This window comes from Bombus vosnesenskii, unplaced genomic scaffold (assembly GCF_011952255.1).
Source record: "Bombus vosnesenskii isolate JDL3184/JDL3185 unplaced genomic scaffold, Bvos_JDL3184-5_v1.1 scf7180000013273, whole genome shotgun sequence".
NCBI classification, from domain to species: Eukaryota; Metazoa; Arthropoda; class Insecta; order Hymenoptera; family Apidae; genus Bombus; species Bombus vosnesenskii.
In genome coordinates, this window is record NW_022882931.1 from 4,052,823 (window position 1) to 4,066,471 (window position 13,649).

General features: G+C 42.2%; 1 protein-coding gene across 1 annotated transcript in view; it reads right to left on the bottom strand.

Annotated features, from left to right (window-relative positions):
- Positions 1 to 448: 448 nt before the first annotated feature.
- LOC117231579 overlaps positions 449 to 13,649 on the bottom strand; it is a 30,011-nt gene continuing 16,810 nt past the window's right edge. The window contains exon 2 of the mRNA XM_033490143.1: positions 449 to 3,296. Within this exon, the coding sequence (XP_033346034.1) occupies positions 3,282 to 3,296 (15 nt within the window). The 3' untranslated portion in view covers positions 449 to 3,281. The remainder of the gene's footprint in view (positions 3,297 to 13,649) is intronic.

Below are 13,649 nucleotides of genomic sequence, written 5' to 3' on the forward strand. Positions count from 1 at the left end.
AAAACGGTTCACGTGACTAATTCCGTGTATTTCGTTAAAAAAAGTCGATGCTTTACTCTCTCGTGGCTCGCTATTCGTTGATCTACCTGACTCTGATCATTGGGAAGATTTTCTTTTCGTACGGGCTTCATGGGAAGTTAGTGTAGAAAGGAGCATTATCTTTTTCGCTTTACGTAGCTCAAATTCGCCTTCCAATCACAACGCATTGTCCCTCGTCATTTATACCAGTGTATTTACAAAATTACATATATATCGGATATCACTGCAAATAAGTTTCACGTATTTCGCGTGTGTGTCTTTGTGTGTCTACGCGTAGGAATGTGTACGTGTCTGTCTGCGTTTGTGTATGTTTCATGTGTTCTTAAGCAGTTAGACTTGATGCACGTGGTATTTTTTACCACGTGGTCGCTATGTAGGAAACCTTCTAAACGTTACAATTTAAATGTAATTCTTTTTTTTTTGTTTCTTAATAAATCTAAAAACTACGATGGTAGGATCGTGCCCTTCGAACGGGCTATGCGTGTTCATCGGCAGCGTTCTTCCATTCTTTGGCAATATTATCTATCCATTCTCTGGCACCACTTCTAGACGCTATCAGTGTTGGATCGATCGAAATCGCGGTGGGATCTTTCGTACAAAAATTGGCAGGAATTGGTTCTCGCTCTTCTGCCCGCGATTCATCGCACGTCCCCACAATCGGAGGATCTATGCATCTGAACGGTAATAGATGTGGAGTAGAGCTCGTAAAAGAAAGTCCTTATTCTCGATGCGTTCGTTATTAAATCAATTACCTCAATGTTTCGATAGTCCTCAACGCTTTTATCAAATTAAATTTTAGTTTCAAAAGCGTATATTTAAAGCGATAAAACGCGAAAAACAACGGTAAAAAATTTATCTCGAGCCTTTCAAAAAAGAGCACTCGAATCGATAAAAAATAGATCCAGGGTACCATTCATAACAATTGTATTAAAACAACAAATAAAAAATAAATATTTTCGTACAAAATTTTCACTTTTTTATCCTGTGATCCTCGTAAAAAGATTGCACTCGAACCAGTAAAAAATATTTCTCGAAATTAACTATCAATTACCTATGCGTTAAAAAACAAATTCTTGCACCTATTTCAACTGGCGTCACTAAAAATTGCTTCTTTAAATATTTTAATGTTTCAACTTTTTGAAGCCGAATTATTTCCTTTTTCCGCCGATTTACCTCGTAAACAAAAAGGAACGAATACAACGTCGATCGAACGGTATTCCGGTCGTGTCAGGTCAATTTCATCGCGGCCAGAGCCTCGTGAAAGTAACGAGATCGCAAGAAACATGCAACTCCGGCACACTTCCATGATTCCCGACTGAAACCGTACGATTCGCTCGATCAGCAAGCAGCCCCGCGTAATTAGCGCGTGCACTTGCTCAACGATTAGGCGGTCTTTCCGGCCCGGTAATTAACGTTGGCATCGTTAGCGCGTTAGTCTCATTTACCCTCCTCCCCTTCGCTGTATCAAATAGAGGGGTTGAAACGGTTACAAGTGTGCGTTTCTATGTGACTTTCTCTCTCTCTCTCTCTCTCTCTCTCTGTATGTCTACATATGTGCACAGTTAGACAAGCAGAGATCCGGTTCGCTAAGATTAAAAATAATAAGCGACACACCGATGTGATCCGTTGCTTCTCGCTCAGCGGTTGTTTGACTATCTATTCCGCTTGGCAAATCGTGAAAACGGTAATTAACATTCCCCAAAGAAACGCCGAGATAAGAACGTTGGATAAAAATTGTCGTTCTTTCGTAATGTCTCCAGCTTTCTGAGTTTTTTGACTTGACATTTTGGAGATGCTATAAAAATTGACGATTACATATTTGGGCAACCTCACTTTTCTCCTACCGTGGTGCGTATCGTTTGACGAACAGTAGGAATTAGAAAAGGAAAGGACGTCTTCGTAATTACACAGTACCGCGCAATCACGCATGGTGGTAATATTTCTCCGTTGTTTTTTCGCTGTTAACCCTTTCCGCAATGTTACAAAACTTTTCCAACAACGTTTTTCTACCTTATTTTCACGAAAGTGATTTATCTCTTTCCCGCGAGGAAAATTTGAGGTCGATCGTTTTAACCCTCTTTCCCGTTTCATCTCCAGAGTTCCTCCTCTTAATGATGCTCCGGGGTACTCGTCGCTCGTCGAATTTTCATTCCTCGCCGCGCGTCGCGTCCATTAATCCTCCCCTACCGCGAAGAAACGCAGAGAGACAGAAACTGTTCCGGGCCACTCGACGTCGAAATTGCGCTAATTCCGATGATTTATGCGGGCAAGGAAAACGGCCTGTCGGGGAAAGACAGATACAAATACACAGGAGCTCTGTAATTCGCGGGCAGCACGCAAGCATGCGTGCGTGCCTCCTCGTGGCATTCATGAACTTTCCTTTCCGCCCTTTCTTCTTCTTCTGTTTGCCTCCAACCCTTGTTGTATTCTTCCTTAATTTATCTTCCAGTAACAACCGCGTTCCCGCTGACTTCCTCCGCAGCGCGTGCAACTTCGCCACGGAAAGAAAAATCTCGGCCACTCGACCCCCTTCTAGCCGGCCAAATAGACCGCGCAAAACCGCACAGAGCGGAAACCGTTTCTTGCTCGACTGGAGAAACGAGTCTGTGCTTCGTCTCGTCACTGCGGATTACTTGGAGTGTTCGTGTTCTTAAACAAGTTGTTTCAGCTTAGCGTTGTAGGTACTTGTGATTTCATATTTCGCCGTAAAGATTTCTTGAGCCTTCTGTCGATATATTTCACCATAGCAATAGCAGATTTCGTGTTGTGAAAATTACTATTACGTTAGAGATTCGGGATCATTTCGAGTATTGAAAGGTGAATGTGCGATGATTCGCAGAGCAGAATTCAGTGTATCATATCTCAAACGCGTCCTTCATTTGGTAATTCATTTGGTTACAGCGGTGTCAGCGTTCGTCTGAAAATCCTGCCGATTTCAGCGTTTGCATTTACGACGACACGGAGAGGACAGGCGACGGCTCGCGGCATAGAATCCCCGATTTTCTGATCGACACATTCCGCGGCAGCGAAGATGCTTCTACGGCATCCGAATAATCCTCGGTAGGATCGTTGCGCAGCCAAATGCCTCCGGCCGAGCGTAGACACGCGCTGGATGCGGTGCTCGAGCGAATAGCTTTTGCTGGCGGCACTGCCACTGGCATTCGTGCTGCCGTTGGTGCTGTTGCTGCCGTTGCTGTTGCTTCGCTCGTTGTTGGCCAGCGGGGAACAATGGGTCGCGACGGCTAGGTCGCCAGGTTCTGCAACACACAATGACACGCAATGATGAACGATGCTTGCCGCTCTCTCGACTCTCGTTAAAACGGTTTAAAACGCCTAGTGCGTGAAACATGCGATTTCAGCTTCGACCGCTCCCCTATCTCATTGTTTCTCGCTCTTTCTTTATTTTCTTTTTAATTGTATTTCTTTTTTTTTTTTTTTGGTCGTCTTTTTACTAGTGTGTATGTGTGCATGTGTCTCTTTTTATTCATCCCTCTATTCGTTCTCTGCTTCGTTCCGTACCGCGTCAGCTTTCCCGCACATTGTTCGAGAATTAAAGAGACAAATTCCGCATGGGAACTGGATAAAGGAAAATCGGTCTCTAATTTCGTGCGACAATGTCCGTTAACGAGACAAAGGACTTCGATCGTTGATGAAATATCGCGCACCTCCTTTGAGGATACTAATTCTTCGTCCTTTTCCACGTTATAGGAGGACGTTCGTTATCGGATGTGTCGATGCTTGGAACAGCGAACGAAGAATAACGATTCTGTTTCTTAACGATGGAAAAAGAGAAAAATTCTGTTGCTATAGTGGAAAGTGGCTGTACAAAATTAGGTGAGTTTAGAAAAATTGAAAGCCATTCCATTACACCAGTATCTTTTTATATATTGCACTAAAATAGTAAAGAAAGTGTAATAGAATCATTAGAGGTAATCGAGTTATTTGGTGATTGCAAGAATTAGAATAAAGTTCCATGAATCAAGGGCATGTCGCATTCTAACTCCTAAAATGTGACAATACACTGCTTTCATCCTTAGGATCCGCTAACATTTCCAGGAAAGATCTAAATTCCTATCATATATCTAAGTAGAAAGACCACAGATCGTGTTTGACCAGACACGGTCTCGTTCTCCTTACGCTTCTGTCTACCAGCCACCAAATAACTTCCAGAGCACTTCTATCAATCCACATCCATTCTTATTACTTCTTGCTGTTTTCCTTTATCCAAAAACGCAACATTCTTCATTCTCCAACACGAATATCTCGGTAAAAATGCCCGGTTGAAGAAAAAACGATGACAAGCACGACGACGAAGAACTGGGAATGGAGAAATCGTGATAGGACTGTTCGCCGACTAATTTTACAGCGGCGCCGCGTTGCAGATGAAAAACGGACATCCTATAAATCCTTCATGGCCGCGTGCGCGCACGGATACGAAGATCTCTGTTGCCGATCGCAATTTGCGCGATCTCCGATATTGCTGCCGGCTCGTTTCGCGTCGCGTCGTGAGATATTAACGCCAGGCTACCAAACCTCCCTTCTCTCGCCAATCTCCCATTCCCCTGTTACCTCCTCCATCTCCTACACCTATCTGCCTCGATACCTGGTTGCACTGCATCTCCGTTTGCCGGTCTACCCCATTCGGCATACATCGAGTACGTCTCTGGTGTTCCCGAATTAACCGTACCGGACCAATCTGCGGTAGGTCAAAGTTCTATCATGGACTGTACGCAATCAGCTGCTAATTGGGAAATGATTGGAGCCACCTCCACCGATGCTATCGTGCCTCTAACTATCTCTGGTCGGCGAATAACCCCCGAGCCGATATAAATGCCCCCATAAATGCCAAAGCGACGTTTACACACAAGGGATGAGCTAGAATCTCATGCCACGAAACTCTGCATGCGCATGATGCGAGGGTATACTGTCACTTATTTGTACCTTCATACATATTTTCAGTGGAACTGCCAACGTTTCCCCTTTCGGAAAATGTAGAAGAGTTTCTACCTTCAGTATCGTTACTCTTGTCCCTCTCTGTTCCTCGCAGCTTTTTATTCCTACGAGCGAGTATGTAATTTCATAAAAGATCAGAGAACTAAAATTAAAGAAATTCTTTTGAACGTGGACGCCCAAAGGACCGCGCTTTCGGAATACGTAATTGACATAAAATATTTACCATAGTGCGGTAGCGTGGCGAAATATCCCGTGTCCCAGGGTTTGCTGATTTTTCTCTGTCGATAAATATTTTATGAGGTTGCTAATCAAACGAGGGATAGAAGCAGCCCGGCCGATTTCCACCCAGGGGGAGCGAGAGAAATGGTTCGATATTGGAAAGTTCGACGAAAGCCCTCGAATCGTTTAAGGGATACATCCCTCGCCGATGCGTTCGTAGAAATTTCAAGCAATCCTCCCCGACAGCCTAACATATTCGACTCATGAATTCTTAACGAGCCAGCCGCAGTGGAGAGAGGAAGTACCGCGACTTGTCTTCAGCCACCCTTCTTTATAAACGAATTGCCGGAACGAACACGGGCTACAGGGGATGTAGAGGGGAAAGGAGAAAAAGGAAGCAAAAAGAGGGACAAGCGACCCTGTGTAGACACGACATTAACCTTCGTTACGCGTGTTTGAATTTCTCTACAACGACAAGCAAGAGGGCGAGCTTCTAAAGGGGAGAGCGATAGCAGCTGATCACCGTCTACCCCGTCTGTAGGTTGAAAAGGAAAGGAGCAGCGTAAAACTAATTGCGGCAGACGGCGCTCGCCTTCTCCACGTTTCCATCCCCTCTCTCCTATCGTCTTCATCCCTCTTAGTCCGCCTGTGAACCAACCGCCCTTAATAGCGTGCGGTTATTACAGAGGAACGACAGGCGGCCCGATTATACGCACCCCTTTACCCGTATTTCCCCAATCAAACCCCCCTTCGTTCCTAATTTTCACCTATTTGCCGCGGCTAAACCAACGAACTTCGTCTAGCGGAATTTCAGTGATGCAACTATCAAATAGTATAGGCTGGTTTACGTGCATGCGTTTTTCTACATTCCAGCATGGGGTAACGTGTATGGGATTGGAAAGAGGATGGAATCGTTTAGAAGATGTTTGTCTGTGTTTTAGTTTTGAAGATTGCATTAAAATACATCGCGCACTCTAAGATATTGCGGTGATGAATTTGACAGAAGCTGGCTGCTCGCGTGCACATGAATCACCGTGGTGCAATCATTTTAGCGATGGAACGCGCTCTGCATGCTTCTTTTGTCCCGGACGATGCTCATCCGTCGTGTTTCACGCCATCGTGAGAATAATCCGTAAATCTTTCGGGAAAGCTCCTGCGTGCCTCCAAGGATAAAGGTGAATCATCTTTGAGATGATGTCTACGATCGAATCGATGCAAATTTCGGTATGATTTTGTTTGTGGGTTATGTTTCATTTCGATTATTGCTCCCTTTTTCAAAACACGTGTTTCGATTCATCGTTGTGTATATTTCACGATTTATTGCTCGTAGGAAGTAATATCTTGTTTTGAAAAATTGTTCGATTTGGAAAATAATTATAATTTTTCGTAGTCTTTGGTTAACTCTGATTAATATAGCGGACAATTTGATAAAAATAACAGTGTTTCTAACTTTTATAGGCAGAAACTTTGTGAGTTGATTTTAAGTAAAGAGAACTGCTGTCGGGAATTTCAAGTTGCCAACCAGAAAAGAAGAGAACGCCAGCTAGTTTCTTCAACTTCTGAATTAAAATGTGTACTTACGTCTTCTTATGTCGTCCCTGATCGACGAAAAGCGTATTTCAACTTTCGCTGGTTCGTATAGAGGACATCTAGTTAAAATTTGTTAGTGTTCGTTAGGAAAGGCTTAAACTTTAGTTTGGTCGATTAGTTAGTAATTGCACAGTTCGAAGACGCAGCGGAAAAACTTTATCTTTCTCTCGCTCTCCTTTCGACTTCTTTCCTACGATTTACGCGAAATTTGCCGAGGATCAACTTCCGCGAGAACACTCCCCGAATAGTTCCGACGATTATCTCTGGAATTAACTTCAACATTCTGACACGGGTTCCGTGGCTAATTATTTTTTCTAAAGTTACGCAATTCCAAGTTGACCGCGGATAAACAAACTTCTTCGTACCAGGTGGTTTCTACAGATTCCTAAATCACGTTCTTTCACGTCTAATTAGAATTTGGCTAGTATTTGAGTGATATAACGGATGGAAATATTAATTACCTGGAAATAAGGAAAGTAAGGTTGTAGATTTAATCTTGAGTTTAACCGTTGTTGGGATTTTCAAATTCAGCTCACAAATATTGTGCGAAATATGGAAAATTGAAGTTAAAGTTTTAATAATTTAATTAGAGGCCAAGGGAGGTAATTAATCTGATCTAAATTTCACGTAACTTGTAGCACATTTATAGGGGTAGGTGGATATTGAGGCTATGTATCGTGCCTCAAAAATGTACTCTATATAGATAGTTTAACACTTCAACAAATTATTATTGAAAATTTCTAAATTCTATCTCATAAATAACTTGTACCTTCGATGAAGTATTAAAACGATTAATCTTTCGATGATTATTTAGCACCTAATCATTATAAAAGGAACGTAAATCATTGTTAGTATGATGTTCTACGTAACATACGTAATATATCGATAAAAAAATTCTATGTGTCCAAATACTTTTGCGAGACACTGTAGTTTAATATCAAGAAAAAACAAATTACGGATAGACATTCTGGTTCTCAAGGCGTCGTCTGAGATCTGAGCTGATCCTCCCTTATCGCAGCGTTGCGACGATATTTGCGGGCGAAAGGCTGAGGTTTCATTTGGTCGGAACAGTCCTCACGACGCCAACAAGTACGCCGAGCAGGATATGAGATTGTAGTGCCAACTGTGCTCACCTCTAACAAGGTTTCACCAGGCCGATAGATACCGCGGTGGCTGTCGCGACTGCGTGTTCCCAAGGTACAGCGTTTCGACGAGTCTCACCACGGGGTTCTACAGACCAAAGCAAAAGGGTTGCTAACGGATATAATAGCGTAGATAACGCATTTAAGCGTTACGGATAGGGAGCGTTTAATTGCCCAAATTGATATCGCGTTGCGCTAGAAACGAAACCGCTTTTCGCTTAAGTATGCGCGTTGCTCTTCTCTGAAGGTGCCACCCTTTCGTTCTCGAGTATCTCGTAATTTTCCTATGATTCCACCTACCAAGCGTTTATCGAACATTGCTAGCTTTACATAGGCCGTGAAATAAACCGTTATTTTGAAAGAAATTTTGAATTCCAATCTTCCGTGAAGCAATACATTTTTCTAATCATTGCTTTTATTCGCCCTCTCTTTTCGTAACAAAATATTTTTTAATCCATTTTGCAAAGTTAATGCGTAGATAAATTGTCTACGAAATACTGTTGTTTTATAGCGGTTCTAGGTGCGCATGTAGTCACGCAGTTTACGTAACGCGATTCTCTGAACCGCACACGAAGCGTCGCACGAGTTGAATTATAGGGGTGGTTCGTTAAAAAACTAATCCCACTTCGTTGATCGCTATATTATACCGTGCAGTTAAGGGAATGAGCAATTTTCTTCGGATTGTTTTAGGGCTGATTTCGCATCCATCAACGTCCACGACGATTTTTCTGCCGTGCGTTTACGCGGCTTTATAAACGAAAGCCGATTTAACTGTCGCGTGTCGAACAACAATTCTTTCGCCCCTACTGACTAACGATTGAACAATTACTACCGCGGAAAACGTTGCTACGTATGCGGGACAGTAATTAGAAATAAATTGTCAGTACTAGTTCAATCTCGTTCGTGTCCTTTTGTCCGTAGTTAAAAAGTATTCTGTCGTGGCTGGTACAGTTGTTTTCGATTCACGCGACAATTCCAGTCAGTAAACAGGCAAAACACGCGACTCGCTGCCATGCGAATAAAATAAAAGCGTTCGGACGTGCCGGGACAGAATTTCGATACCGAAGGGAGAGAAGAGAGAAAAAGAGAGAAGAGAGGGTCACGGAAAAAGCGCAGAAGTATATATAAAAATTGAAATTGATACGTTTGGACGCGGTCATTCTAGTTTCGCGTGAAATATCCTCGACGTCGATAGAATCCAATAATATGCAATTTCAAGTTTCAAAGTAACTCCGTCGGTCTCCGAATCGATACGATATAGGCCATCCAGGGTCGAGAACTTCTCGTTTTGTACGAGACAAAATCGAAAGAAAAAAAAACGAAAGGAAAAAAGAAACAGGTGAAAGAGAAGAATAAGGGGAAAATGGGAAGAAAAGAACTGGCAAGCAGCAAAGGTGTTCCGAACAGATGAAACCAATAGCAAGTTCGATAATCAATTTTTATCCCCGCCTGTTTTGTAACTTTGTTATGCGTTCACATCGTGCAACTTCGAGTTCGATACACGTTGCAAACGTCCGTCTAGCCCATTCGGTCTTTCTTGTACATTGGAAATTACGTCACTACTTCCTTTCCTGCGTTCGAAATATTCCTCTTTCTTTTCCAATACCAACTTGGAATTTTCCTGTGTAATATACCGCTGGACGCTTATGGTCCATCGACGAATAGGCAAGTTTTGACGATTCCAGGAATAAAATCGATGGGACAATTTGTGCAGGGAATAAACGAAAACGAACAACTCGTTTTCTTGGTACGTTTAACAGATTGATAGGCAACACGATGCAGCAAATATATTGCTTACTCCGGGTGAAAGATGCTCGCGCTAGTAGCTGGTCGATTCGAATATCGGTATTCCGGTTGCGCGACTCCTTCGGCTCGACATATGCTCCAACGACGATGATAACGACAATGTCCCTACTCTTGGCCGCGTGCCTGAATCTTTCAAGGAAAATTCTCGAGTAAACGAAATGCGCACGGCAATAAATGAATACGAATCGATAGAATTTTCATGGAAAAAGAAACCTGGAAGATCGTCGGTACATTTTCGCTTACACTACTTTATCCGATTGGACGAACTCCGCAGCGAAACGAAAGGTTGGAATTTATATGAAATATTTTGGAGGGCAGATGCAAAGAAAACTATAGAATATAGCTTCTCAAACGTGAATTTCGAGGTGGAAATTTTTGTAGGCCCACCGGATAAACCTTCAGCCGTGTGTATTTTCTTGGTTACCCTCAAAAAGTTTATCCTTTCAATGTTGTTTTAAAAAATATCGGAGAAAAAACGGTTCCCGGCAAATATTCTATGGTTTATTTACGTAAATTTTCATGGAGCCACGTGCACGCGCGTGCTAGTGCGCGACGAGCAAAAGCAAACATTTTGCGGGAAGTCGCATGAAAGTGAATTACGCGAAGGAAAACTTTGCAAAACCGACCCTACGAGACACAGCCGGTGTATCTCATAAAAGTACTCGCCTGTTTATTGAATAATACAGTTGCAAAATACACATTGGTACGCTTAAATATACCAGCAACTTCGTGAAACCGATGTAAATGAAATTAAAAAAATGTGTTTAAATTATACGATTCAAAAATTCTTCAAATCTGAAAGAATTTACTTCTATGGTCTCCGAAGAAGCTAATCTCGCCGTAACGAAAAACATTCTAAACAGATTTCTTTTACATTTTTTTTTTCTAGAAACTTGCTTAAATCCTATTAAAACTACTGAAAGTTTAAACAACAATATCTCCGAAGTTGGGCGAAAGTTTTCGACCAAATGGAACTTCTTAGAAGCGAGAAATTTTGCCCTTTAAAATTCTCTTCATCTCGTTCCGATACGACTTATGGTTCTCGAGATATCGCCGTGCAAAGGAAAAGATGAATTTTTAGCATTCCTTAGTTCTGTCCTTGTCGCTCAGACTACATACTCTCGCACGTCTTCTCTGACCTATCCCAACTCGAGCCGCGTACACTGGTCAGTAACAGATGCTGTCTCGACGACTTTTTTCACTGCTCCTACAACGGAGTACGCATTTCCAGGAAAAAATGTAGGTCAGACCGTCATAGCGCGTATATCAATGGCTATTGAACAGATTCCTTGTATCGTAATACTACGCGTTAAACCCCTCGCATCTCCGGAATGCTTCGAGATATCGGGATGAGACAGAAAGCATTTTCAAGGGCACGCCTTTCTCAAGATACTCATGCTGTTTTAGAAAAAATTTTGAAGTTGCTTTTCGATATTTTTTATACTGAAATTTCACACGATCGTACAGATATTCAATTCCAAGAATTGAAAGTCGAAAAACGGTGATGATGTTACAAATATTACTTTTTAATTACTTTCGAATATACAATTGTTTATGCTATCTCTTTATAATAAATGAACGTATGAAAGTGAGTTACTGGCTTTTTGAGAGGATGAGGTACTAATTATGTACTTGGACAGAAACGGGAAAGTCCTTTGAGATGTAAAGATATTTCAAGCGTAACATGAAATGGTTTTTAACTTTAAAAATAATTCTCGAATGACGTTTATGTGCAGAAACATTTTTCATTGTTCTGGTGTCTAGAATTAATTCTCGCGTGTTTTGTGACATTCTGGATATTGTAACGTATTTCTATATTTTATAATTGTTTGTTCAATAAATAATTTGTTAGTAGAGCTTTTGTTCCATTGGACCTACACCAATGTTAAAAAGCGCATCAGAAAAACTTAAAATCATGGCATACACAACAACAATATTCAGTTATTCAAGTTGGCTGTATTCATTTTATTAACTCACATAATGAATCGTGTAATTGTTACTAAATGAGTTAAATGTACGCTGTATTATTTGATTAATAAAGTAAGGAAGACAAGAATATTTTTTTGAAGTATAGTATGGAAACAAAACGGCTCGTTTTAGTACGAGAATAAAGAAGTGGATTAATAATTTTAGTATGTAATTCTGTAGAATATAAGGGTAGAAATATGCTGAGAATAAAGGCGCATAGTGTTCCGTATAATATTACCCTTCTGAATACTTACTTTATTCATTACTGAGCATTTTAACAGGAAATAGTATAATTTTAAACAATCTCTCCATAAGTGCCAGTATCGTTTGCGCTAGTTAAAAGTTATTGTTTAGAGCGTGTTTCTGCGTTTTATAATGTTGAATTACCCCGAACGTTCTTTTGGCAAAACAATTATTTTCGTCTGAACGTTCGTTCAAAAGACGAGTAACGGAAGCCGTTTAAAATAAAGAGACGAGAGCTCGCACAGTAGGTTTTAAACATTCTCAACAAATTATCGCATATACGTAGCAATCTAAAATCCGCTGAATACTTGGCTTCCCTTTCAAAACACTAATCACAATCTCTTTCTCTTTCTCGGTCAAAGGTCCCCTCACAGAATCGGTACGGCGCGCAGCAATTCCCCGTTTTACGAAACACATACCCCCACCTGGCCTAAGCTCATCCAGCCCGACATACATAGACGAGAAAGGCTACAACGGGAGCTGGTTGCATCGACGTCGCACAATCGCTGACGTAGAATCGATGGGAGCAATTTATATGCTACACCCCTAAAGGACCGGCAGGCGCAAAGGGTTGCATCGTGTCTTTTGATCGAGCAAAGCCGATCGAACCATCGAGCCGGTCAGTCGAACCGGGGTATATTGGGCTGCTCGTGCCTCGTAACACTAGAATATTGCTTTCGTGCCGGGGCCAGAAAACCAGCCCGAGATAAGAACGCGCTAACGAATTCCGTGACGGCAATACGCGACCGCGCTTCATGCATATTTTAATATTAATTTCGCGTCCCAACTTCCGGGTCTGGTCGACTCGTTCCCTACTCCTCCCTCTTCGGCGGAGAGAATCGCGCACCATCGTTGTGTCGTGTCGTCGATAGGGAGTGCACAGCCAGTAGCGTAACCTTTCAGGCAACGGTTACCATGCCACGCCGGGACCGCACAAAGGGCCACACAACACGATGTCCTTTTCCCGAGGAACGTTGATCAAAGCAAGGAACGAGCCGCTGCGCCGGTGGGATGAGAAGAACGCGAAACGATATCGAGGCAACGAGACATACTACTGAGCGTAATACGGAAATTTCGCTTCCGGCCAGAAGTGCGTGGCTTGTCGCAGCGCAAAAAGAGACGCTCTACGACCACGCCGTAAAAGGAAAAAGCTGCGGGACTAGGTCTCGCGTGCTACAATTGTCATCGAGGGATTCATGCTGTGGTGCTAAAATATTTCCACCGACTGATTTTTGCCTCCGCGATGTCTTCTTATTCTGAACACGTCCTTCCCTACTTTTTTCCACTCTTCCCCTGCCTTCTTTGCGCATTCTTGCCTTCTCTTTAGAAACCAGTCGCCTCTACGTTATTGCTCTAACCCTCCGTGTGTGTATCTCCTCTTTTTTTCTCTCTTCTTTCTTTTTTCCTTCATCTAACCGCGTTATCAACCACTCCTGAACCACTGACGCGGCGATTTCTTAGCTCTATGGATATCTTCGATGAGACACCGTATATAGAACGTTCACGAAGCTCAATGTTTTTCAAACTTCCTCTGCGTTTTTTGTTACATGCTTATTAATATTTTAATTTTTATTTCGACTCAACGCTTGTTTGGCGTATTCGCTGGTTTTTATTAGAACTGACCTTGTATCATCCTGAATTTCCCTTTTGATTTTAGTAGGACTTTAGTGGAACTATAGGAACTGTGAG